At 37.0% G+C, this 27264-nt stretch overlaps 1 protein-coding gene across 4 annotated transcripts; it reads left to right on the forward strand.

Annotated features, from left to right (window-relative positions):
* Window positions 1–27264, forward strand: MRPL42 (mitochondrial ribosomal protein L42). 4 transcript variants are annotated; one of them, XM_039236637.1, is made up of 6 exons: window positions 1–22; window positions 1605–1765; window positions 7372–7435; window positions 9073–9157; window positions 14444–14607; window positions 26085–27264. In XM_039236637.1, the coding sequence occupies exons 2-6, from the start codon at window positions 1696–1698 to the stop codon at window positions 26128–26130; spliced, it is 429 nt and encodes a 142-aa protein (XP_039092568.1). In that variant the 5' UTR covers window positions 1–22; window positions 1605–1695; the 3' UTR covers window positions 26131–27264. The 4 variants fall into 4 exon arrangements, with proteins under 4 accessions (XP_039092568.1, XP_039092567.1, XP_039092570.1 ...); XM_039236636.1 differs by having other exon boundaries at window positions 15–56; XM_039236638.1 differs by lacking the exon at window positions 1–22 and adding an exon at window positions 111–185.

Genomic DNA, 27264 nt, shown 5'->3' on the forward strand with positions numbered 1-27264 from the left:
GTCTCCTAGGACCCGGATTGAGGTAAGATGGCGGGCCCGCGGTGAGCGGCTGTCAGGTAAACTGCTGCCTTCTCCTCCAGTCAAGGAATTTCTAGAAGCTAGGCAGGCCCAGAAGCCTTATGGGGAGATGTTGATGTCCCCTGCCTGTCGTTCGCGGTAGGATGAACTTGGTGTCCCCAGTCGCGGTCAGTCCTGCAGAAGGGTTGGCTTATGGCCGTGTGCTTGTGGGGCTTCGCTCGTTCCTGGGTGGGTCAGTGGAGGACCCCTGCAGTGCCGGTCTTTTTGGATCTGTCCCTGGGTCCTAGTCCCGGTGCTCTCCGTAGCCTGTTCCTGAGACCGCGTGTCCTCTGAGGCTCTCAGCAGCTTTTGCTTCGGGGTTTGAAGTCTGGGCCAAGAAATTTACTATCTGAACTGGAGTGAGTAATGTAACTTCCAGCTGGGTGTGCTTGCTCCGGATTGGGGGGACCCAATGTTCCCCCCAGATATTTTGTTCCTTGGTTTGTGGTCAGAAAACGTGGAATTGTGTTCCATCCATTCTACCTATAAAGCAGCGGTACAAGTGAGCAGGTAAATCGTTTGACCTCTGTGACCCTTGGTTCTCAGTGTGTAAAATGAAGATGCCTACTTCACAGACTTGTGATAGAGCATAGAATGTTTAGGGAAACGGGTTGTAAGCTGTAAAAAAAAAAAAAGTGTATAAACTCATGAAAAGCAATGCACATGTACGGACCGTGCAAGGAATCGCCCTGCATTTTAGTCCCGCTTATAAGACTGTGCGGCCTGTGTCCCGATTCCATATAATCACTGTTGGGGGAAGGGAACCAACAGTTATCAGGCCGATTAAAAATCAGGGATGTAGCAACGGTGAGAAGTCATTTACTTACAAAAGCCGTGGAGGATGTGGTTGTTTTCCCTATTTTACCCTGGAAGAAACAAAGGGTCCAAAGTTTCCACGAGAGCGACTTTAAAGTTCTTGTAAGCTAATCATTTGAATTTTGTGCTTTAGTTTCTTCATGAATGAAAATAAAGATACCTGTAAAGTAAAATGGTACTGAAAGCAGCTCCGAAAGTGAAAAACCTTGTGCATAGAGAAGAGGGTGAAATTTTACTTGGGACTTTAGAGAGGTTATATGTCTTCCTCTAAATCAGTATTTAATGGGCCAACGATAGGACTTGTTTAATATTTAATCGGAAACAATCCTACTTCAAGTGATGTAGTAAGATCGTGTGTATAGCACCTGAGAGGCTGCATACAGACACTTTAATATTGAGGGAGGACGCTTGTGTAGCATGTGTGAGTGACTGTTTCTAAGGGGAGTTAAGCATTTGCTGAATGCTCACTAAATGGAAAGAACTACACTAGGTGCTGAGAAGTTTGCATTTAAGAAAAATAGTAATTGATATCAGTCCAAGGTTGTAGGTCTTATATATTCTGGTGGTGGTCTTTGTCCTGTATCACATGGAAATTGAAAGTTGTTTAAAAGTTTTTCTTGTGACGGTATAGTTCTAGGTAGTGGTTCCTATCTTGTTCTTACAGTGTTCAATATATTGTACCCCTTTAATTTACCATAGGTAGCACTAATTTTTCTTTATCTCTTATGCAGGGATGAAAATAGGTATGCCTGGAAGCAGATTTTAAAAGCAGTTTCTCTTCAGATCATCTTTCACACCACCTGATAAGCATCTTGAATCATCATGGTGTTAGCAGCAGTAAAATGGGTGATATCAAACAGAACTCTCTGGAAACCTTTCTTTCCGATTCAAAGTGAGATTTTTTTTTTTAATGTTTAAAAGTTAAAAAATGTTCAAATGTTATAGAAATCCTGTTCACTGTAGAAAATATAAAGTGTTGAGGTATTAATCCCCCCAAAAAAGTGTTTAGTTATTGTAAATGCCTCTTAATAGCAGGAATGTTTGCAATAATGGAAAAGGGGAGAAAGTCTAAATATCTGTCAAAGGGGGATAGATAAATTATGGCATCTCTTTATTATGAATATACAGCCGTTACCAACATGAAAAGATCTCTAAATAGGAGGGGTAAAAGTATGTCACAGAACAGTATCTATTGTATGATCCCATTTGTGCATTTTAATGATGATCTACCATATACGTGTGTATGTGTATGTATAAATATAGAGTAAAAGATGTGGACCAAAAAAATTATCTGTGTAGATCACTACTGGGATTCAGCTGAGGGCAAGTGAGGGATTGACAAAGAGGAACTTTCTCTGGTTTGAATCACTTAAATTTACTGTGTTTTCACACGTTACTTTTTTTAGTAGTTCTTAAGATTAGCAAATACAGGGCAAATTTACAGTTTCATCTTATAAAAATCATTGCTAATATTTTGGATTTCAGTTTGTTTTTTCTATGTACTTAGCCATTTAAAAAATATATTTATATATAATATAAACGTATTTTAGGGGCGCCCGGGTGGCGTAGTCGGTTAAGCGTCCGACTTTCGCTCGGGTCATGATCTCGCGGTTCGTGGGTTCGAGCCCCGCGTCGGGCTCTGTGCTGACTGCCAGCTCAGAGCCTGGAGCCTGTTTCAGTCTGTGACTCCCTCTCTCTCTGACCCTCCGCTGCTCACGCTGTCTCTCTCTCTCTCCTAGAAATAAATAAAACATTTAAAAAAAAAATTAAAAAAAAAACAAAAACGTATTTTATATTTTATAATACAGAAAATGTTTATAACCTATAGGGGCACCTTGCTGACTCAGTGGGTAGAACATGTAACTCTTAGTCTTGGGGTCGTGACTTCAAGCCTCCTGTTAGGCATGGAGCTTACTTTTAAAATTTTATAATTTATATAATATATAATCTGTACCTTTTCTGAAGAAATGTGGATAGTCTAATGTTTTCTTCAAAGGCTATTAATACATGTTTGATAGTCAAAACATTGACCCATATAAATAAATAGACTATTAAAATTTAATCTCCCACCTGGTCTTGCTTTCACTCTCCCTTTCTTCTGTCTGTTTCTTCTTCCATTTCTAAGACATAGTTAGAGTGTTACAATAGGTTTGCATTTTCATCATTAGCTATACTAGCCAACTTTTATATACATCTCCAGCTGACCATAATCTCTTCCTTCATGTTTCCTGTTTATTGCAATTTATAATTGAACATTGGTTTATTGAGTTAGGGAGAAAGAGTTGGAAGACTAGGTAAAAACTGAGTAAAAGTATAATTAACCTTAAGTCAGTGGAGGAGGAGATTGCCAAGAGACTTTAGATATAAACTAAGATCAGAATGAGAATGAAACAAAACTCTAGTCTGCTCTTGATTTCTTAGAAGCATTTTAGTTGTTGAGAATTGGGAGAGAGACCTCTGCTGTTTACCCTTCCCTTTGCCCTGACTGGAACCCAGCCTGAAGGCTGATGGGAAATCAGACCCAATACATTTTTCCCTGGTCCATGTCTTGAAAGAGCAATTAACTCTCACTGAGGTTAGTCTAAAAACCAGTTAATATGCCCCTGGATAAGTGAAAATTATCCATGTATACTTTATCTGCTGGATTATAAATTTGTAGTGTCTAATTTATTTTGACTTTCTCAGTACCTCTCACACATGGTAGGTGGTAAGTGTTTGAACTGATTTGAATAGATTGAAATTGTTTACATATGTAGTTAACTAAGAATTAATTGATGTTACCCCAGCAAATTAATCCATTTTCACTCAGGCATCCTAACAGTCAGTGAATACCTAACTTCTTGCATTCTAAAGCCCCTTATTCTGCATGAGTTCTATTATTACTATTATTGAAGGTAAAATATTCCTATTATTGATATTTTATATGAAAAGGAAGAACGTTAAGATCAGAGGCAAAGCAAAACCATTATTAAGGGAGAAAGTTCTGTGAACAGAAATAAAAAGGCCTCCCCATAAGCCAGAAGGAACATTTAAAACCTTTCAAAATATACAGTCAAAATTGGAATGTAGAATATTTTAGGTTTTTAAGTGTATTAAGTCATTTCATCTTTACAACTTTAAATAATGGTAGGTATTTAATGAAGGTGAAGAAAGTTGAGTTCTCTGATCTCTCAGAAACCTAATCAAAGTTGTATATCTAATAGATGGGAGCTGTGATCAAAGCTTAGGTCTTCCCATCTTATTTAGCCTGAGACGTTTTCCTATACCTTCTATCCTGTAGAAACTTAAAATATTGAGGGGTGCCTGGGTGGCTCAGTCGGTTAAGCATCTGACCTTGGCTCAGGTCATGATCTCACGGTTCATGGGTTCGAGCCCCGTGTTGGGCTCTGTGCTGACAGCTAGCCCAGAGCCTGGCACCTGCTTCTGATTCTGTGTCTCCCTCTCTCTCTGACCTTGCCCTGCACATGCTGTCTGTCTGTCTCTCTCAAAAAAATAAACATTAAAAAAAATTTTTAAAAATTGAAAATATTGAGCATTTGAAAGTTAAGCAAGACTATCAGTTCTTATGGATCTTATCAGAAAGCAATTAAACATATGTACACGTAACAAGAATAGCTTGTAAGTTATGGAGAATGGACTCTCATTGAAATTCTTTTTGGTGCGTTGAGTTGATTGATGTTAACTTTGGCATTAATTCTAATTATATATTTAAAACCTCTGATATTTAGCATATTTAGAGTTTTTCTCTTGGCAAAGTGTCAAATGAGTTTTTTAGATTATGTACTAATTATGAAGAATTAACATTTATTTATTTATTTATTTATGTTTTTTATTCATTTCTGAGAAAGAGAGAGACAACGTGAGCAGGGGAGGGTCAGAAAGAGAGGGTGATACAGAATCTGAAGCAGGCTCCAGGCTCTGAGCTGGCTGTCAGCACAGAGTCCGATGTGGGGCTCGAACCCACGAACTGTGAGATCATGACCTGAGCCAAAGTCGGACGCTCAACCGACTGAGCCACCCAGGCACCCTGAAGAATTAACATTTAGAGGCAGTTTGAGAATCACTTTTTTATTAGTAGCCACTATAGGGGACAGAGTAATGATCGAAATTTGGTTCCTTGCCTTAAAGAACTTATTTATGCTTGTAGGTGAAATAGACATCTATGGAAATAAGAAATACCTGGAATATGAGGTAGAATGCAGTGTACGTCATGAGGGTGCAAACAAATGTCTGTATGGGTGCAGGATAGAAATTTAATAGAGTTTCTTGTTGACCTGAGAGACCATGGTCTTGAGTTTCCCCTCCTGCCTATTTTAAAAACACTTAAGTCTGTCTGTCCTGCCCCTGCCACCCAAGCCTATTTGTTTGACTGAATGTATATATCACCTAGCTGGCTTATATTCAGAGAATACAAACTTCTTTCAATATTAGTTCATATATGATTAGGAAGATCTCAAACAGTGTCAGAGAGAAAATAAGCGTAAGTGGTTTTTTTACATTGTCCTCTGCTTTGTCTTTTTGAATGCTTCTTTATATTAGCACAGATAATTGAAAATCAAATCTTTTGGGAGATGAGGTTAAATTTCCAGTTCTTTGCATTTTATTATCCTAAATCAATGGAATTTTGGGATTGACATTTTGCTGAGCAGTCTTTTATGATAAAAGTGAGTTTTGTTAAGGCACTTTTTATGCTTTGGAGTAAGAATTTATATTTAGACCTCTAAGTATATGCAGTCTTGGGAAGAGGAGAAGTATATACGAAGGTGGAAAATATACATCTTTTTTACACATCTTTCGTATATATAAATAACTGATGCAGAAAACAGTAAAGACCACAAAGAAGGTATAGTAAGTCGTATGAAGCGTTACTTGTGGGACATGCAACATAGAGTACTTTTTTTTCTGCGATGGGAGTTGTGGGGCAGGGAGGGGACAAAAGATTTCCTGGAAGAGTAGCATTTGACTTTGAAGGATGAGTGGTATTTGAACAAAGTGGGGATTTCACTCCATACTGAGGGACAAGAGATTGGGTTGAAAGAAGTTGATCCTTGGCTTTACCCAAAATACACAGTAGTTCACCCTTTTCCACGAAAGATGTATTCCAAGTCCCCCAGTGGTTGCCTGACACGGTGGGTAGTACTGAACCCTGTGTTTTTTCCGATCCATATATGACTGTGATAAAGTTAAAGTTAGCAATTAGGCACAGTAAGAGTAACAATCATAATAATAAAATCGAACAATTTTAATATACTGTAGTAAAAATTATGTGAATGTGGTCTCAATAGTTTATTGGGTTTTTTTTTTTTTTTGATGTTTTTATTTATTTCTAAGAGAGAGAGACAGCGTGAGCAGGGGAGGGTCAGAGAGAGAGGGAGACACAGAATCTGAAGCAGGCTCCAGGCTCTGAGCTGGCTGTCAGCACAGAGCCCAATGCGGAGCTCGAACCCACTAACTGAGATCATGACCTGAGCCGAAGTTGGACGCTTAACTGACTGAGCCACCCAGGCGCCCCATTAGCTTATTGTATTGTACACACCCTTCTTTTTGTGATGATGTGAGATAAAATGTATATGTGATAAGTTGAAGCAAGGTGAATGACATTAGCACTGTGATGTAGCTTTAGGCTACTATTGACCTGCCACTATGTCAGGAGGGTCATCTGCTTCTGGACTGAGGTCGACCTTGGGTAACTGAAACTACAGAAGGCAGAAATATGGATAAGGGCTGGGGGTAGGGGAAGGAGTACTGTATTCAGATCTGTTTTTAAGTATACTGAGCTACATTTACATTTTTTCTTTATTTTTAAAAGCACCATTTCTCTGAAGATAGGAGAAGCTTTAACAAACCTAAAGTAGTGATGGCTCTTGAATTTGCAGGTATTCTAAAAAAGGGAAAATATGCTATGAAATGTGAGCATTTTGATTAAGAAAAGTTAATTTTGAACAATTTATTTTGTATTTCATCCTTAACACTCCCCCTTTGTGAACTGTGCACTTGGTCTCATAAAAGGTTTTTTTGATTAATTGGTTAATTTATTTAACAGAAGTTTTTTAGAATACCTAAATGCTTCATGTTCTTTCTTACCTGTGGTCCTTAGTACTTGTAACTCTGCAAAGATCATTGTCCTCAACCACGGCCAACTCACTCCTCCTTATTCCTCCATTCTTCAGAGTACTTTAGACATCATTTCCACTGGAAAGGCATTCTTAAACCAGCACAGCCCTATTTTGTAACCTGTCGGTGTGCCCCTCTCCCAATGCCTACCCGTCCTAACAGGGCTTATCGTTTAGACTGGAATAGTTTGTTTGTATTGGAATGCTCTCTCACCAGACTTGTACCCATTTTGAAAGCAGGGACTGAACGGCTGGTCTCCAGTACAGCCCTGCTTCCTAGTAAGCGCAGTAAATGTTGGCTGAATGAGTGAGAGCAGCTTTACATGTATGTGAGAACATATGCTGAAATTGACTGAATCCATTCTACTGCTTGCGGTTTTTGCAGACGGAGCTTTATATTGTGTTTGTCATAAGTCTACGTATTCTCCTCTTCCAGATGACTATAATTGGTATGTATTTAAATTCAGTTGAAAAAATGATAGTCTTTTGTATCTGATTTAATTTTTTTCTCCTTTTGGTATTTTCTGCTTTCTTTTCTGATTACTTTGTATTTCATTTTGTATTTAAAAATTATTTCATTGGTCTTATTAACCCAGTATCTGGGCTTATAAATGCGTTAAATAAAAATCATTATCATTGTGTTTCAGTGAATACTTAATTTGTTGTAAGACAGACATGTTGTTAGACATGCTGTCTTTTATTCCAAAGCAATTCTTAGCTTTATGGAAAAGTTAGTTTTTATAGTTTTTTTTCTCTTGAGGTTCATATCTGTTAGCTTAAGCAGTTATTTATCTTTTGTTTAATGTTGAATAATCCTAAATTACAAATAATTTAATGCAGTCACAATTTATTTGGTATTTATTCAATTCTAGTCACTATGCTAAGAACTAGGAATAACATGAATAAGATGTTGGCTTTTTTTCTCTGCAGAAGAGACTGATATATGGAAACTGCAACATATTTTCTTAAGCTATGTTGTTTTTATTGCAAATTTTAGTAAAAATAAATTTTTTCCGTCTTGACACTATAGTTTGAGTTTTAAGTGTATATTTAGTAAGTACTAAGATAGTGACGAGATGAGACTAAGTAATAGGAAATACTTTTTAAACCTGAAAATATTCAGTCTCATAAGTGTTTTGTATTATGTAAAACTCCATTCTTCATAAAAAATCATTTTAGATTCAGTGTTCATTATAGCCGTGTTATGTTATTTCATCTTAAAATCGTGGTGAAAGAACCTGACCCCTTATCCTGCATTAGCTAAAATATGTTGTAGTGTTTAATTGCAACTCTGGTTCAGATCTGCTTGATATTGAAATCCTAGAGACTCAAATTTATAGAAGTGTGAAGAACACATAAAGTTAATGAAAGGTAAAAGTTGTTCTCTTTAGAATGTATATGGATCTAAATACAATAGTAGTTGCTATAAAAAACCAGCTTGGTCAGTTGTTAACTGAATGAGATCCAGCCAGAGCATTCTGGAAAAAATATTTGGAGGAGTATTGCCTAAAATGTGTTTTTCTGAGGGATGCTAATGGAGAGAAGGGATAGGTATTCAGTAATTAACCAAATTTATTTGACCTCAGAACTCTATGGGAGGCTTCTTACGGTTGTACTGTAAGAATGCACTTAGAGAAATGCTGATCTAGAAAAAGTGCTCTACTGTAATCTTTATGATTGGAAATTCAGGTGATCCTTTGCCTTGAAGATTATTTACTTTGCTGATCTTTTACTTTAATAATTCAAGTAATGTACTTCTTACATTAGCTTAGCTTTTTGAAGGTAGTTTTTAGATAAGGAAAATTTCTAATAATGGTGATGAGTCATCATGAAGATTTCTTCCAAAGATTTGGATAGTCTGAAAACAAATAATCTGAAAAATAATTCAGATACAGTAGTGGATAACACATTAAGGGTTTGTTGTGGTAGTTAAGCTATTTGGTGGAGTAGTCGAGTGGTCCTCTGTGATATGGGTACTAGGTGCCATAGCTTCATTCTCAGGGGTTGAGGATTAATTACTTTTATCTCTAAGAAAGTCATTCTGCCTTGAATACAGTATAACTATTTCTAAAACATTCTTTTTTAGCAAAGTAGAGCTTGCTTTGACATCAGATGGCAGGACAATAGTATGCTACCACCCTTCTGTGGACATTCCATATGAACATACAAAAGTACGTATGAGAAAACCTCTTGTAATTTTTAATTTGCTGTTAGAAATATTCATACTTCCTTACAGTATCCAAAACGAATAGAGCTGTTTGATTTCCTTTATTTGGTTTAGATTTTTGTTTTTTATTTTACTATTTCAATTTTTCTTTTCCATCTTCTTTCCTTAAAAGCTTTTTTCTGTACACAAAGTGAACCATTTAAATGTAATCATAGCATCAATTTTCTGGTCTAAAATTTGGTAGATTTTTGTATAGTATAAATTTACAAAACACATTGTCCCATACTACCTTATATTGTGATCTCATAAATCATGAAACACTGTATTTTAGAATGCTGTTTTAAACCTTTCATATTGAATTGGTTCTGATAATCCTTTTATTTATTTATTAAAAAACTTTTTTTTAATGTTTTATTTATTTCTGAGAGAGAGACAGCGTGAGCGGGGGAGGGTCAGAGGGAGAGGGAGAAACAGAATCTGAAATACTCTTCAGGCTCTGAGCTGGCTGTCAGCACAGAGCCCGACGCAGGGCTTGAACCCACCAACCGCGAGATCATGATCTGAGCTGAAGTCAGACACTTAACCGACTGAGCCACCCAGGCGCCCCTCTGATAGTCCTTTTAATCTTTGGTGAATTTCCTTTTTTTTTTTTTTTTTCCAATTAGCTTTTTCTAATGGGACAACATGGGCATATATTTTAAGGACTAGTTTAATTTTTTCCATATTTCTTCAAAAGCCACCCACTAGGAAGAGGGGGGTTTAGTTTTGCTTTCAGTACAATTTACTTAAAAAATTTGTTTAATGTTTATTTTTTTGAGAGAGATAGAGCATGAGCAGAGGAGGAGCAGAGAGGGAGACAGAATCTGAAGCAGGTTCCAGGCTCTGAGCTGATAGCACAGAGCCCGATGGGAAGCTCCAACTCACCAATGGCAAGTTCCATGACCTTAGCTGAAGTTGAACATTTAGCCAACTGAGCCACCCTGATGCCCCTCAATACAGTTTATTTTAGCTTGACCCAAGTTTTTTTGTTATTTCACATTTATTTGAAATGCTTTCTCCTATGTCTTTAAGCCTTCTTTTACCATATTTGATAATGTCTGGTTTGCTTTTTGAGGTGAAAATAATTAGATAATTCAAATCCTGATGTGATGCATCTAATTGTACCTATTTTTGAAAATCATCATTAGGGCCAGAATACTGGTTGATCTGACAAAATAGATTAAAGTTACTTTGCTAGTTTTTATTCCCTTTTTAACCTCACCATTTCATCTGCCTGCTTTATACTGCTGTGTATTCTAGCCAAATATCATAGGCGATAATCCAGTACCTCTTTTGTTTCATTTCTTGGGGCAATGTGTATGTGTAGAAAATAGGTGTAAGTCATTGACTTTGTCTTGTAAACACTCCAGCTCATGCTGTTTTTGCCTTCCTCTATTGTTACTTTGAATTATATTTCTGGTTATGTGCTTTATCTTTGTTTAGCAGTTCTAATGAGAATCTGAAAGTCATTTCTCAATGTCAGATTCTCATCCATATATGGTTTGTTTTTTTTTTTAATTTTTATTTATTTCTAGGAGAGAGAGAGAGAGACAGCGTGAGCAGGGGAGGGTCAGAGAGAGAGGGAGTCACAGACCGAAACAGGCTCCAGGCTCTGAGCTGGCAGTCAGCACAAAGCCCGACGCGGGGCTCGAACCCACAAACCGCGAGATCATGACCTAAGCGAAAGTCGGACGCTTAACCGACTAAGCCACCCAGGCGCCCCCATATATGGTTTTTTACATCCCTGAATCTGATACTTTTCCTTTCTTTCCTAACTCTCAAAACTTTCCACTATATTTTAGAAATTAACATCATCATTAAAATCTCTCATCATCTTAACTTCTTCCAGAATTTTGCCTTCACCTCTGGCTCTACCAGAAACCTGGCTGGACCCTGGGGCCATTGCTTTGTCAGCAATTTTTTTAAGTGGTTGATGTTTTCTTCCCTATTCCCTTTTACTACTGGACCTCTAGGGGAAGTAGATGTCCCTATAGCTCCTTGTTGTCATAGCCAGACCATTTTCCCTCCTCCCTAACAATTTCTAGCTTTGTAATTTGTACTAGGAAGTTCTTTTTAGTGGCTGATTTAGTAGCAAATTTTAAAAGTCAAATTTTGAAAATCCTTAAGAGAAACAAGGGAAATTCAGGATGATAGTTCTGAATGTTTTTTAAACTTGACATTCAGTTTTATTGTAGTTTTTCGTTTTTACTGAAGCATTCACATATCCTTTCTTTGAAGTTTGAGCAAGGAGATCAGATTCTACCTAAAAATCAATTCTGAGTCAGCCAGAGGCTCTTGGTATAGACTTCGAAGAATCCATTAATTCCAATGTCTTTTATCTATGTGCCTGGAAAAGAAGGGTTTTTAATCATACAAAGCAGAGAGAATTTGTGATATATTAGAATTGAGCCTGCTTGGGAATAGGAAGAAGACGTTCATTAACACTTGTAAACAACTTAACTTTTGATAGTACTAAAAACACTTGATCTTTAGCAGCAAGCATAGGGATCTAAAAGAGAGAAAACTATTACAGGCTCTGACCCCATGTTTGCTAGATCCCTGAGGGTCTGATAGTAACTTGCAAAGATACTAATATTTTACTTAACATACAAGTAATAATCTTTTAAAATTACTTTAAATGTCTAAGGAGAGCTTTTTCTTTAAATTATAAATTTAATTTAAATTCTTCTGTTTGAGGCCTTAAAAGATATCTTAGTAGCTACCTACCATTACTGAAGGTTTAAAAAAAATTTTTTTTTTCCTTAACATTTATTTATTTTTGAGAGACAAAGAGAGACCTAGCATGAACGGGGGAGGGACAGAAAGAGAAAGAGACACAGAATCTGAAGTAGGCGCCAGGCTCCAAGCTGTCAGTACAGAGCCCGACGCGGGGCTTGAACTCAAGAACCTTGAGATCATGACTTGAGCCAAAGTTGGATGCCTAACCAAAGTTGGACACTTAACCAGTTGAGCCACCCAGGCTCCCCACTACTGAACTCTTAAGAGTACCAGGGACAGAGGCATCTGGGTGGCTCAGTCGGTTGAGAGTCTGACTTTGGCTTAGGTCATGATCTCCCAGTTTGTGAGTTTGAGCCCTGCCTTGGGCTCACTGCTGTTAGTTCAGAGACTGCTTCAGATCCTCTGTCCTCCCCTCTCTCTGCCCCTCCCCTGCTCATATGCTTGCTTTCTCTTTTTCTCTCTCTCAAAAATAATAAACATTAAAAAAAGTACTAGGGACAGCTAAGCATACTGGATATTATTATTTCATTTAATCCCCATTAAGACCTTATTGGGTAGGTATTATTTCTCTGACTGGAAATGGAAATTAAGAGCTTAAGTAACTTGTTCAAGGTCAGGAGCTAGTAAGTGGCAGAATTAGAGACCAAAGCTCAAGTCCTTAACTTCTTTTAATCCACTTCCTTATTTCCTCCTACACTAAGTAAGTGGTTCCTTATTTCTCCTTACCTCAAGTTGTTAATGGCGAGTCTAATTTGAAGGCCTTTCATAATCCGGTTTCTCATGATCCATTTTTAAAGTTTATCCGTATTGTGTGTTCTTACCTACTTCCCCTTACTTGTAATATTTGTTATCCCTTGTAGAATACATTATGCTCTCTGACAAGGTTCTGACTTGGCTCCTGTTCTACTTCTCACTAATAATCTTTGTTACTTTGCATTTTTGTAATACTAAGTCAATTGTGTCACCTTCATGCCCTTATAGATTGCTTTTTAAAGAAGTCTTATTCTGTCGTGTGCATATACCAAATAAATATAAGTATATGCTGTCCCATTATACAATGGTAGAATGTTGTTGTTGACATTAATAGTGTATGAACGTGAAGACTTTTATGATTGAATTGTTTCCTTTCTGGTTGTAAATTCAGATTTTCATTGTATTATAATGCATATATACGGTATTTGTAAAGGAAGGCAATGTTCCCCCCTTGTGATACATACAGTATCATTTAATATATAAAATATACATGACTTGACTTTCCAAAACAATGATTTTTTTTTTTTGAGAGAGTGCACTTTCAAGTGGGGGAGGGGCATAGGGAGAGGGAGAAAGAATCACAACCAGTCTCCACACCCAGCACGAGCCCGATCTGACTCAGGGCTGGATCTCATGACCGTGAGATCATGACATGAGCTGAAATCAAGAGTTGGACACTTAACTGACTGAGCCATCCAGGCGCTCCCCCCAAGACAGTGATTAAGGATATAATGAGCTAGTGTTATTGATGGGAATATGTCATATCACTCATAATGTGTTATAGACGAGATGAGATTTTAGTAATTGATGTCTTTGCGTGAAAAACTACTCAGGTTACCATAAAGCATCATTTGATGACATTTCAGTCACATAAATGAAAGTATTGAAATTTTTAAAATTTCCTTTGGATAGAAGAATTACCATTTCAAAGTAATGTTTTTCATCGTGGGGCACCTGGGTAGCTCAGTCGGTTAAGTGTACAGCTTCAGTTCAGGTCATGATATCACACTTTTTGAATTTGAGCCTGGCAACTCTGATGACAGCTCAGAGCCTGGAACCTGCTTCAGATTCTGTGTCTCCCTCTCTCTCTGCCCCTCTCCTACTCGCACTCTGTCTCTCTATATCAAAAATAAACAAACATTTAAGAAATTTTAAAAAACATTTTTCATTGTATTTCACTTTAATGATAAGCAAGGTTAGAGACTATAAACTTTTTTTTTAATGTTTATTCATTTTTGAGAGAGACAGAAGCCCAGGATGAGTCGGGGAGGGGCAGAGAGAGAGGGAGACACAGAATCCGAAGCAGCTCCAGGCTCTGAGCTGTCAGTACAGATCCCGATGTGGGGCTTGAACTAACATACGGTGAGATCATGACCTCGGCTGAAGCCAGACATTTAACTGACTGAGCCACCCAGGTGCCCTGAGACTGTAAATTTTTAAGTTAAAAAATAATAAGTCCAATTTATAGTTTTAGGAAATAGAAATTAAAGTAGTAAGTGCTTTATTATTGGGGGGAAAATAACGTTAAATAAGAACTTTATTACTGGAAAATAAACCCAAAACTTGATATGAAAGGAAAAATATTTCTGATTCTTTAATGAATAATGCAACTAAGCAAAATTCTGTTCTGAAAACGTACTTATGTACCTTGAGGTACTGTAATAGATTCCTGAATGTGGTAATTGTTGTATTGTAAGCTCAATCTAAGGCTGGCTAACATTCCTACATTTGATGTTGTTCATTACTTATTATTTTATAGCCTATTCCACGGCCAGATCCTGTGAATAATAATGAAGAAACACATGATCAAGTGCTGAAAACCAGATTAGAAGAAAAAAATGAACACTTTGAGCAAGGCCCTATGATAGAACAACTTAGCAAAATGTTCTTTACTACTAAGCACCGCTGGTATCCTCGTGGACAGTGAGTTCTATTTTCTTTTCTTTAACTCCCACTCCGCGACTAAAAGAATATGTAACCTTCCTTGCATTAACAAACAATACAACAGAGGTTGTATTCTGCATGAGAAAATTAACATCCAGTATGATCACCTACTAAATTGTAGTTTTAGATGTACATATAGTGTAGCTAAAATGAAATAATCCTTCTTTTTTCTTTTACTTTAGTCGGGGAATTTAACCATGCTTTCAGTGAATTTTGCAAGAATTCTTGAAAGTTTTTCTATTCTGTGGTATAGTCATTTGCTGTATTTTTATTCATCCTCCTGTCAAATAATTAATTTTGTCCTTGGCTCTTCATCCATTTATTTAACAGATTTTGAGTCATTGTTTAAAAAATTGGGGTACAGCAAGTGATTGGGCAGTGTATGTGCCTTTAGAAACTAGTTGTCCCTCTATCTGCTAGTAGTCATACTTTATTACATTGATTTTTTTTTTTTTTTTTTTTACCTCCTGTCTCTGGCTTTAGTTTTTTTTTCTTCTTTTGATTCTTCTTTCTTTTATATCTTACTCCCTACCAAAACTAAGAGGTGACTGTTTTTAATCGTTTATGTTTGAACAAACTGTTCTTATCAGTCACCAGTCACCCAGTAATTAAGCACATTTTATGACAGGACATGTTTATGGAATTAATGAATGTACACACGTCTACCTGCTCTACTAGGTGCTGGGCGATCACAAATACCATCCTTGTTGTAAGTTGTTTATAGTTAAGGAGAGAAGATAAAATCGAGTGATTGAGTCTTAAAGAATGGCTAGGGGTTAGCCGTGGGGAAGGCTGGAAAGGCTCTACAGGCAGAGAGAACAGGGTGTCATAGAGAATGCAGAGGACATTGCAAGTAGTTCAGCGTGGAGGGGATCCAGAATCGGAGGGAATGAAGGAACGGGCTTACGAAGGATTTTGTATTGTGCTGAGGAGTTTAGATTTTATTTTCATTGTCAGATTTTAAAAAGAAAGGTTTATATATTAAAAAATCATTAAGTGTGTGTGGGGATACCTGGGTGGCTCAGTGGGTTAAGCATTCAACTCGGCTCAGGTCATGATCTCACATTCTGCGTGTTTGAGCCCCACGTTAGGCTCTGTGCTGACAGCTCAGAGCCTGGAGCCTGCTTCAGATCCTGTGTCTCCCTCTCTCTCTGCCCTTCTCCTCCTTGTGCTCTGTCTGTCTCTGTCTCTCAAAAATAAATAAACATTAAAAAAAAAATCATTAAGTGGGTTCTGTATTGGGACAAGGTGATATATGGGAAGCTTAGAGTCAGGGGGACCCATTTGGAAACTATTATAATAGTCTAGGTGAAATTTGTTGAAAATCTAAATGAAAGGACCAGCAATGGGAATAGAAAGGAGGAAAATAAAAGAACTATAATAAAAGGAAATAAAAGGAGGAAGAAGGAAAATAAAAGAATTTTAATTAGCAGCACTAGGTCACTGATTAGGCATGGGAAGAGACAGGTGGCCTCTCAAGTTCCAGACAGAGCTGTTTGGGTGGATGATGGTGCCATTCATACACATGGGGAAACAGGTTTGACGGTGAGGAAGATGAACCCATTGTTGGTCATACTGAGTCTGGAAGGAACAGTGGATCCATCTGGTAGGGAGCAATTCTGAAAGCAAATGAATGTATGGATCTGTTTTTAGTTTCTCTTTAGAAGGTCCTTCCTTTTCCTTAGTTAAATTGGAGATTCTTTGGAGCTTTGTCTCATACTCCATGTCTTGCTGAAAATCATTCTAAGAGCTTTAACTATACTCATTATATCGATGACATGCAACTTGCTCCATTATATATTTTTTTATTTCCTTGATCTTATTCCCAGTTTGTCCTTAGAAATTTCAAACTAGGTATCTTGTCCAAAGTTTTAAATTTATTATAACAAAAACACACCTCTTTTTGTCTGTCTTAAAAAAGCTCCTCTTAATAATCACTCTATAATAAAAGTGATATTTTTGTATCAATTCTCAAGAAGAGATTTGCAGTATTTTGGCCACCATGGTATTTTTCAATTCCTGCTTCTGATTTTTCTTTTCTTTTTTTTTTTTTAAGTTTTGGGGCGCCTGGGTGGCTCAGTCGGTTAAGCATCCGACTTCAGCTCAGGTCATGATCTCATGGTTTGTGAGCTCGAGCCTGGCATCGGACTCTGCATCTGATAGCTTTGAGCCTGGAGCCTGCTTCGGATTTTGTCTCCTTCTCTCTCTGCCCCACTCTGGCTCACACTCTGTCTGTCTCTCTCTCATTAAACATTTAAAAAAAATTAAAGTTTATTTATTTTGAGAGAGAGAGAGGGCTTGAGGGATGGGGAGAGACAGGAGAGAGAGAGAATCCCAAGTCCAGGTGGGGCTCCATCCCACAACCGTGATAGCATGACCTGAGCTAAAATCAAGATTTGGACACTTAACCAACTGAGCCACCCAGGCATCCCAACCTGCTTATTTTATATCCTCTTCTTTGGTTTTTCTTTTCTTATTTAATACCCACTTTGTTTCTACATTCTCTCTGAGTTTTTTTCCTGTCTTTGTAATTGTAATTAAGGGCATGTGGAAACAAATTAGCAAACTATTTCTTAGCCCCATATCTAAGTCATTACTGTATTCTAAGATTTCTTTCCATGATTCATAATGTCGCTCGTGGTTTTTATTTTGTCTCATTATCCAGATATTTTAGTTGAGGCCCTATCTCAAAATTCTTCTGTAATGGCTTTCACTACCTCTTTTCTCCCGCATGTTCCATACTGCTGTAATCTTTTGCCATCTTTGTTTATAACCAAATCACTGTAGTTATGAAAATCCTGTAAAGGGCACTTGAAGGGGACAAAATTGACAGCAAGAAGACTGCTACAGAATCTTAAAACCATGCTTGTCATCCTCATACTTTTAGGTCTAGTATCTCACCTATACTTAATCTTATTTACTTACTTAATCTTATTACTGCTAATTAGCTTTTGACTGCTAATTAATTTAATCTCCTGGTATGTCTTGTCCCATCAGGATTACTAGGCTGTGTACAATTGTAAGCAGACTTTAATTAGATGCAATTGATTATCCCAGTATCTCTCCTAATAGTTTAATTTTTTTAATGTTTATTCTTTTTTTTTTTTGAGAGACAGAGTGAGACAGAGAGTGAGCGGGGGAGGGGCAGAGAGAGAAGGAGATACAGAATCGGAAACAGGCTCCAGGCTCTGAGCAAGTGTTCAGCACAGAGCCTGATGCGAGATCATGACCTGAGCTGAAGTCTGACACTCAACTGACTGAGCCACCCAGACGCCCTTTTAATGTTAATGCTTAAGAGAGACAGACATGGGTGGGGGAGGGGCAGAGAGAGAGAGGGAGTTAATGTTAATTCTTAAGAGAGACAGACATGGGTGGGGGAGGGGCAGAGAGAGAGAGGGAGACACAGAATACAAAGCAGGCTCCAGACTCTGAGCTGTCAGCACAGAGCTCAATGTGGGGCTCAAACCCAGGAGCTGCAAGATAATGACCTGAGCTGAAGTTGGACGCTTAACCGACTGAGCCACCCAGGCATCCCTCTCCTAATAGTTTAACAGAAAAACTTCAGATACTAGCTTATATGTATACGGAAAATTTTTACCTGTAGGCATTGCCCTTGTGTGTTGCATTATCTTTCAGAATTTTAAACAAGCTAAGGTGTGATCACTAATCATTCAACTAGTATTTATTTGCTATCAAAATATTTTGGATTAATCTAAGCCATTTTTCAAGTGTTGAGTTCTAGATGTCATTGAGCTCTTCTTAAACATTAGGCACATATAGGAGGATATTTTACTAAATATTTCACAGTTTTTAGGTTATGGCAATCAAAAGATTGGGACCCATTATGAATTTAAAAATTGGGGTGTATAATATCTTTTTATTTTTTTATTTTTTTTTATAATATCTTTTTAAATAAGTGTTTATTGGGGCGCCTGGGTGGCTCAGTCGGTTGAACGTCCGACTTCAGCTCAGGTCATATGTCATGGTTTGTGGGTTTGAGCCCCACGTTGGGCTCTGTGCTGACAGCGGCTCAGTGTACTTGATAGATAGGGCTATTCAGTTTCTCTCTTTTTGAAGAAGCTTTGGTAGTTTGTATCTTTCAAGGGATTTGGCCCATTTCACCTAAATTATTGAACTTATTTGCACATAGTTTATAATATTCCTTTATTATACACACTACTACACTAGTGTGTAGTGATATCACTTCTCTCATTCGTGGTATCGTTATTTTGTTGAGGTTTTTGAGAACTAGCTTTTGGTTTAATTGATTTTCTCTGTTGTCTTTCTGTTTTCTATTTTTGATCCTTGTTATTTCCTTCTGCTTACTCTGGATTTAATTAGTTCCTTTTCTGGTTTCTAATGGCTTATTGTTAAGAAATCTGCCGCCTTTTTCAATTTAATCTTTTAATGCTATAAATTTCCTGTTAAGCACTGCGTTAGCTGCATCCCACAAATTTTGATATGTTTTCACTTTCATTTAGTTCAAAATATTTTCTCATTTCTCTTATGATTTCTTCTTTGACACTATGGGTTGGTTACTTGGAAGTGAATTAATTTCTAAATAGTTTGAAAATTTTGTTAGTGGTTTCTAGTTTAATTCTGTTGTGATCACAAAACCTACTTTATATGATTTCAGTCTTTAAATTGATTAAGATTTGATTTATTTTATTTCTTTATTTTTAAAAAATTTTTTTATAGTTTATTTATTTTTGAGGCAGAGAGAGACAGCATGAGCAGAGGAGGATCAGAGAGAGAAGGAGACACAGAATCTGAAACGGGCTCCAGGCTCTGAGCTGTTAGCACAGAGCCTGACGCGGGGCATGAACCCACAAACTGTGAGATCATGACCTGAGCTGAAGTTGGATGCTTAACCAACTGAATCACCCAGGCCCCAATTAAGATTTGTTTTAAGGCCCAGATTATGCTCTGTCTTGGTAAATGTTTCACATACATTTGAAAAGTAGGCAGAACAATATTCTGCCATTGTTTCTGGTAGTCTATAAAAATATCAATTAGGTCTACTTGGCTGGTAGCGTTATTCAAGTTTTCTATACCCTTACTAATTTTCTGTTTATCTAATCAATTATTATTAGAGTAGTATTGAAATCTACAGCTATATTTGTGGATTCTTCTTCTATTTCATCTCCCAATTCTGTTTGTTTTCATATATTTTGGAGTTGTGTTATTAATTATATATACATTTGTATTATTACAGCTTCTTGATGAATTGAGACATTTATCTTTATGAAGTCTTTTTTTTTTTAATGTTTATTTATTTTTTAAAGAGAGAGAGAGAGAGCACAGGAGGGGTAGAGAGAGAGGGAGTCAGAGAATTCCAAGCAGGCTTTGTACTCTCAGCGCCAAGTCTGATGTGGGGCTTGAACCCATGAACAGTGAGATATGACCTGAGCTGAAACTAAGAATCAGACATTTAACTGACTGAGCCACCCAAGCACCCCCGAAGCCTTCTTATTTATTGCTGGTAATATTTTAAGTTTATTTATTTATTTTGAGAGAGAAGAGAGTGTGTGTGAAGGAAGGGCAGAGAGAGAGAATCCCAAGTAGGCTCTGCACTGTCAGCACAGAGTCCGATGTGAGGCTCCAACTCATGAACCATGAGATCATGACCTGAGGCAAAACCAAGAGTTGGACAGTTAATGGACTGAGCCACCCAGGTGCCCCTCTTTTCTTTGACTTTTAACCTATCTGTGTCTTTATATTTCAAGTGGGTTTCTTAGAAGTAGAATTTTACTTTTGGATTTTAACTTTTTTGTCCAATCTGACGCTTCATTTCAGTCAAGCCATCATTAAATGGTGTTTCCTTTGATTTTTGGGACTTTCATTTTTCTACCATTTGCTCCATGAAATTTAATTTGATTATAGTCATTTGAACAACTGTTTCCTGTTAGCACAACTATATATAACTATAGATGGCTGGGTATCTGTTAATGTTATATTTGTATTTGTGGGTAATTTTTTGTTCATATCTCCTGCTCTAGATGATTCTCTCTTCATCAGGAATACATCTTTTGTAGGTTTCCACATGATCTCTAATACAGTATTCTTAATATAGTGTGTGGGTGCTCAGTTGCTGTTTGATGAAATATATCTTACCTAATTATCTTCACAGCTTCTTGAAGGTGTTTAGTTTTTCTTTGAAACGGTACTTTATTTATGGTAGTTTTGGGGATGGTCCCCTGGTAAATTTCTCAGTGATTCTTAGAAGTTTATTCCCAGAGTTTAGCTATCAAGTTATGTGGGTTTATTCAATTTCCATTTTATTTAGGAGGGTCACAGGTAGAATAAGTTGTTTCTTATCAGATTCCTAATCAAGGTCAGCAGTGGCTTTATGATCCCAAGGTGTTGCCTCACTTCATTCAGTCCTGAACCTACATGCATTTAATTAATGGCCTCACCCAAAATGGATGGGCTGGAAGTGCAGGTAGTGTGACTGTACAGAATCGATGCTGATATAGCCCAGTGGCCAATAAACATTGGTGATTAGATAATCTCAAGTCTGGAAACCTAAAGTTAATACGTTACTGCTAAATTTGTGAATTGCTTTTTGCTTTTTCCTAATCCTGGTAATCCTGTTTACTTTGGGAAGACAATTCAAAGAGTCTTCCTAGATTTGAGCTTAATGCTGAGACTGGATGGTAGAACTGTTTGAATTTTTAGTGTGGGAGATAGGTGATGAGGAAACCCAAGACACTGCATCTGCAGTTAAATTGAACTTTAAGTTCCTTACACTTTGCCTTAGCTTGAATGACTGTTTTTATATTCATTTGTGCAGAGGTTGATTTTAATAGATAACCATGTGGCTCCTGCTACTTCCTGTTTGATAATATTACAGGTATGAAAACAAACTAGCTTAGTTATTACATCATATTCACCTGAAGTCATGGGGCTTTGAACATATTCTTTGAAGGATATCCATTATGCAAATCTATTTTTTTTTTCATATTCTCGGCAGCAGTTTGCATTAGATATCTCCTTTGTAAATTGTTGTTGAAGACATGATTCTGAGTGGCTTTGCCCTGCACTGCAGCCCCTGTGGCATCTCCTGTTGGCCTGTAGGGTTGCCAGTACTCCGGAAGCAAGGATGTCATCATTGCCCTTAGTTGCCAGCATTTGTGTACAGGATGTTTTTCCTTTCTTTCAGTCTTCCTTGGTTGGCATGAAAAACATCAGAAGTGATGGCGTATTCTTTCTGTTACAACTCTTTCCAAAACACATCATTTTAGCAATGTTACAGAGTCCCTAATAGCTTGGGTTATGTTACTTTTTTCATTAATTCAACTTTAATAGCTTCATTGAAACTATTTTTATATATCTAAAGTTCATATGCTATCCTGGTTTCTCCTACTGATTCCTTTTCATACCTTTCATCTCTAGATTTTGGAGTGCCCACGATCAGTCCTTGGTTCTCACTTCTTTTCTGTCCCATTTTCTAAGCTAGTGATCTTATCTAGTCTCAGGCTTTAAATATCTTCTGTATGCTGATGGCTCCCAGCTCTTTTTTGTTGCTGTTGTCGTTGTTGTTTAGCTTTTATTTCATTATCATAATCTTCACTCTGCAATCCAACTAGACATGGAGAGGAGTAAGGAAAACATGGAACCCGTGAAACCGCTGCAAGAACGCAAAGAGTATAGGATATTTTGACAAAGGGGGGTGGAGCAGTGTTCTCCCGAGCTACAGAAAGAATGCTCTAGTAGTTAAGATAAAACACAAGTCAAATTTTTTAGATTTGTCCACAGTCAGCAATGGTGATCTTCTTGCTGGTCTTGCCATTCCTGGACCCAAAATGCTTCAAGGCTTCCACAGAATTCATGCCCTCCTTCACCTTTGCCAGACACCACGTGCTTGCCATCCAACTACTCAGTCTTGGCAGTGCAGATTAAAAAATGGGAACCGTTTGTGTTGGGTCCAGCATTTGCCATGGACAAGATGCTAGGACCTGTGTGCTTCAGGCTGAAATTATCATGTCAAATTTCTCCCTGTAGATGGACTTGGTGCCAGTGCCATCATGGCATGTGAAGTCACCACCCTGGCACATAAACCTTGGAATAATCCTATGGAAGCAGGAACCTTTATAACCAAGTCCTTTCTCTCCAGTGCTCAGAGCATGAAAGTTCTCTGCTGTTTTTGGAACTTTGCAAACAGCTTGAAGGAGATGCAGCCCGAGGGCTCGCTGTCCATGGCAATGTTGCACAACATGGTGGGACTGACCATGGCTGGGCAGTGTGGGCAGCTCCAGGGTGGTGGCGTCTGCAAAGCCCCAATTCTTTTTTTTTTTTTTTAAACATTTATTTATTTTGAGAGAGCCAGAGAGAGCACCAGCACCTGTGGTGGGAGGGACAGAGAGAGGAAGAGAGAGAATCCCAAGCTGTCAGTGTAGAACCCAATGAGGGGCTCAGTCTCAGGAAGTGTGAGATCATGACCTGAGCTGAAATCAAGAGTCTGACGCTTAACTGATGAGCAACCCAGGTGTCCCTGATGCCTCCCAATTCAATCTCTGGCCAAGACCTCTTCCTTGATCTCCAGAACTGTATATCCAGCTGTCTACTTGACATGTCTAATAGGCAGCCTTAACTCAATATGTCTCTGAGTAAGCTTCTGAGGGTCTGCTGCAAACCAGCTTCTCCTGCAGCCTTCCCTATCTCAGTTAATGCTAGCTCCATTCTTGTCTCTGCTTGGTGCAGAAACCTTGGTTCCATTCCTGATTCTTCTCTTTGTCTCACACCCAACATCTGTGTATCAGCAAATTCTATTAGCTCTGTCTCCCAAAATGTGTCCACATTCGACCATTTATCACCATACTTTCTGCCGCCATCCTGGTCCATGTGACCATCCTTTGCCTGGTTTATTGAAGTCACTTCTGAACTAGTCTTCCTGCTTCTGTTTGGCTTCCCTACTGTCTATTCTTAGCACATTGTCAGAGTAACCCTGTTAAAACTTCCCTTAGTCCTTACAATTTTTCTGTTGAAAACCTTCCAACAGTTTCCCATCTTAATCGGAGAAAAAGCTAACGGCCTTAACTATTATGTATAAGAACCTCTGTGATCTGATTCTCCATTACGTCTCCATTCTCATTTTCTTTTGTTTTCTTCCTTGTTCACTCTATTCCAGCCACATGGCCTTTTTGCTGTTCCTTGATCATGCCTTTCCTCCAGAGCCCTTATATTTGCTGTTCACTCTGTGTAGAATTCTCTTCTTGCTGGTATCAGCAAAAATAGCTTTCTCACTTTGGGTTTTTCTTCCTGAAACCTTCCCTGGCTAACTTACTTATTTTTCTATCTCCTGCACTAGAATGTAAGCTTTATGAGGATGGAGATTCTTTCTTGTTTCGTGTACTACAGAATTCTTAGCACCTAGAGGTAGTGCCTGGTAGATGTTCACATATTTAAGAATAAGTAAATGAATAAATGATCTCATTCTCATAATATCTCTTAAAAAAGAAGATAATAAGCTAACATAGCACTACTAGATGTCAAGTTATGTTGAAAGAAAGAAGGATAGAAGGATTGAAAGAAGGCTGGATGGAAAGTAAGAAAGATTTGGAAAATAATTTTAAATTTCTCGAAATATAGGGCAATCCTATAAATGTATGAATAGCAGTACTACTTTATATAAGTAACTATTTTAATATTTTTCCATGGAGCCCACGAAAATTAGTTACTACCATCAGTAGGAAACAGATTTGATCATCTAGCTGCAGTGTATACCAGGAGATAAAGTTTTGCTCTCGATTAAGAACTGTGGACAAGTATTTCATATATCACTGAATCATTGTGTAATTTAAGATTATAATACGTCTTGGTTTTCCAGGAAGAATCTTGGTTTAACTGTTTTGTTAGTGATTAATGGGGTAGGTTTTTAGTTCTCTCAGTCTCAAGGTCTGAATGATAAGTTATAAGGGTACCCTCTAATTAAAGTGCTTGCTTCTGGCTAGTGATTGTAGCAGAAACTGAAATTCATGCATCCTAAGAAATTGTGACTTCCCAAACCCCTATTCTCATGACTCGCTACTTTGAGAGACCACCTTCCAGGCTTGCACTAGTAAAACCTTGATTATCTGGCACATAACTGGAAGCCTTAAGAAAATGGTGATTGTTTTCTGTGCCAGTATAAGTACATGTAGAAAATATATGTATATTATATTATGCCATATAGATATATATAAATAATTCTACAACTTAATGTTTTGTGTTATAGATGTACTTCATTTTTTCAACTTAATTTCTGTGTTTTGTCAGTTTTCAAAAAATCATATAAAAAATGTATCGGAAACTTGCCTGCATGAAACCATAAGCAAAAAGAATGCTTTCAATATCTTAATCACAACTAAAGAGCATAAGATACATGGCTTACTATTTATGGTATAGAAATCCTTACGTTGGATTTCCACATTAGCAAAAAAAGTTAATAAATAACTCAGGCCAACTTGCCAAATCTAGCCTTAAGGGAATTTTTGAGGCGAACTCATCACCATAAACACATGTACTGTATGCAGAAATTCTCTTAAGAAAGAGTATAAGGACATGCAAAGAAGCAAAAAGAAAAATTCTTCATAGTAAAGTCACTCAAAGTTAATCATTGGTAACAGTGCATTTCATATTTCTCTGTTTTTTGGTTTGCTTATTTTTATATGGTCTTAATTCTGTATATGTAAATGTGCATCCTGTATTTCCCCCTCCGATTAATATTAATACTTAATACTTAATATATTTTAGTATTAAAATAGTATTTTAACTCTTTTTCTGTGTGTTTTAGAATAGGTTTTCAGAAGAGGACTTACTAGATCAAAAGTAATACTATTTAAAAACTTTTTTGATATATATTGCCACACTGCTTTTCCTGAATATTTTGCCAATTAATACTTTAACCAATCATGTCTGATGTTGCTTATTTCATCACACCTGCACTTGGGTTGGTTTTGATTTTTTAAAATATTTGTGATTGCAAAAACAAGTAAAAGGTTCCCCACTTTTAGTTTGCATTTCTTACATTTTTGTGATCTTGTACCTTTTTCTGTAAATGTGTTACTGATTGTATCCTATTGTATATTAAAATATAATTTTGTAGCTTAAGAGGGCTCCATGTGGGGGAAAACATTCCCTTTTGAATAATGTGGTTTCTTTACGATAAAGATAATTATTAGTTTTTAATTAAGAATTATCTAGGTTACCATATTGAAATTAACCTCAACAGCTGCAAAATCCTTTCCAAAATGCTTCATTAGTAGAAAACAATTTCCACAGTGGGGAAATGTGGCTTCCTGTTAAGACATATTTATCTGGACTATATTTAACAGTGTATATATATATATGTATTTGGTTTCGTTCATTTCTTTGAGTACTGATCAACAGCAGACTAATCATTGAAATTTTCTATTTCTATCAGGAACAGTTAACATTTACTAAAATAATATCTTAAATATTTTCTTCTTTTCAAGGTATCATAGACGTCGTAGGAAACTGGATCCTCCAAAAGACAGATGATATTGAGGTTTTCAGAAATCAAAGAGATGTTATCTTGTGTCTTATTTGCCATTTGAGAAAATGCAATTGAGTATATTCACTGTTATATAGCAAAACAATAATAAAATGTCTTTTTATATATTAGAATGACTGTTTCTTTATGTATCTAAGTAATTGTGGATTTGACATTCTTATATACAGAAACTTACTTGGTCTATCTTGCCTTTGAGATAGTAAGGTCTGCCATTTATTTTTATGTATCTAGTTGTGATTAAGCATTTTTGCTTTATCAGCCAAATATTGTTAGTAGTATAAATATGATTAATAAAAATGTGCATGGTTCTCCTTCACAAGGAGATTTTTTAATTGTCTTTGAAAAGAAACTCATAAGGTCCACCCAGAAAATAAATGTTAAAATGTTTTCTTTCTTGTGGCTTTTAGGAAATAATTAAATTGGAGTTGACCATTGAACCACACAAGTTTGAACCAGTCTACTTATACACAGAATTCTTTTTGGATAAATACAGTACAGTACTGTAAATATATTTTCTCTTCAGGTTTTTTTAGTAACATTTTCTTTTCCCTAGCTTTATTGTAACAAAATAATATAAAATACATATAACATGCAGAATACATGTTAATCAATTATGTTTATCAGTGAGGCCACCAGTCAACATAGGCTATTAGTAATTAAGTTTTTGGGGAGTCAAAAGTTATATGTGGGTTTTTGACTGCAATGAGGATTGGTACCCCTAACCCCCTTGTTCAGGGGTTAACTGTAGTTACATTTTAATTAGTTTCTACTGCTTTCCAGGTCCTTTCTGTATATATACATCATTATTAAATTCTCACAATAATCCTTTGAAGAAAAATCATCATCCCCACTTTACAGGTAAGGCCAAGTAACTTTGAACCTACCTAGCAAGTGGAGTGGAAGAGCCAGGATCCAAATGGTCTGGTTCCAGAGCCTTTTTACAGTGCATTACAGTGACAAAGGTATATTTTCTTTTACCCAAGAATGTTCTTTCCTAGAAAGGATATTATATAATTTCTTTTAATTTTTTTTTTCTGGCTGTTTTAGAAATTATACTTGCTTTAGAACACATGCAACTCAGTGGTGAAAATGTTAATATCACTAAACTAGTGTGATGAGAA

Source organism: Hyaena hyaena, unplaced genomic scaffold (genome assembly GCF_003009895.1).
Source record: "Hyaena hyaena isolate Hyena2069 unplaced genomic scaffold, ASM300989v1 scaffold_113, whole genome shotgun sequence".
Taxonomy (NCBI): domain Eukaryota; kingdom Metazoa; phylum Chordata; class Mammalia; order Carnivora; family Hyaenidae; genus Hyaena; species Hyaena hyaena.

Excerpts from the sequence above, each read along its gene's own strand:
- MRPL42 (XM_039236637.1), top strand. The coding sequence starts at position 1,696 with ATGGTGTTAGCAGCAGTAAAATGGGTGATATCAAACAGAACTCTCTGG. Across the intron at positions 1,766-7,371 it reads ACCTTTCTTTCCGATTCAAA|ACGGAGCTTTATATTGTGTT; the intron begins GTGAGATTTTTT and ends CGGTTTTTGCAG. Across the intron at positions 9,158-14,443 it reads TTCCATATGAACATACAAAA|CCTATTCCACGGCCAGATCC; the intron begins GTACGTATGAGA and ends ATTATTTTATAG.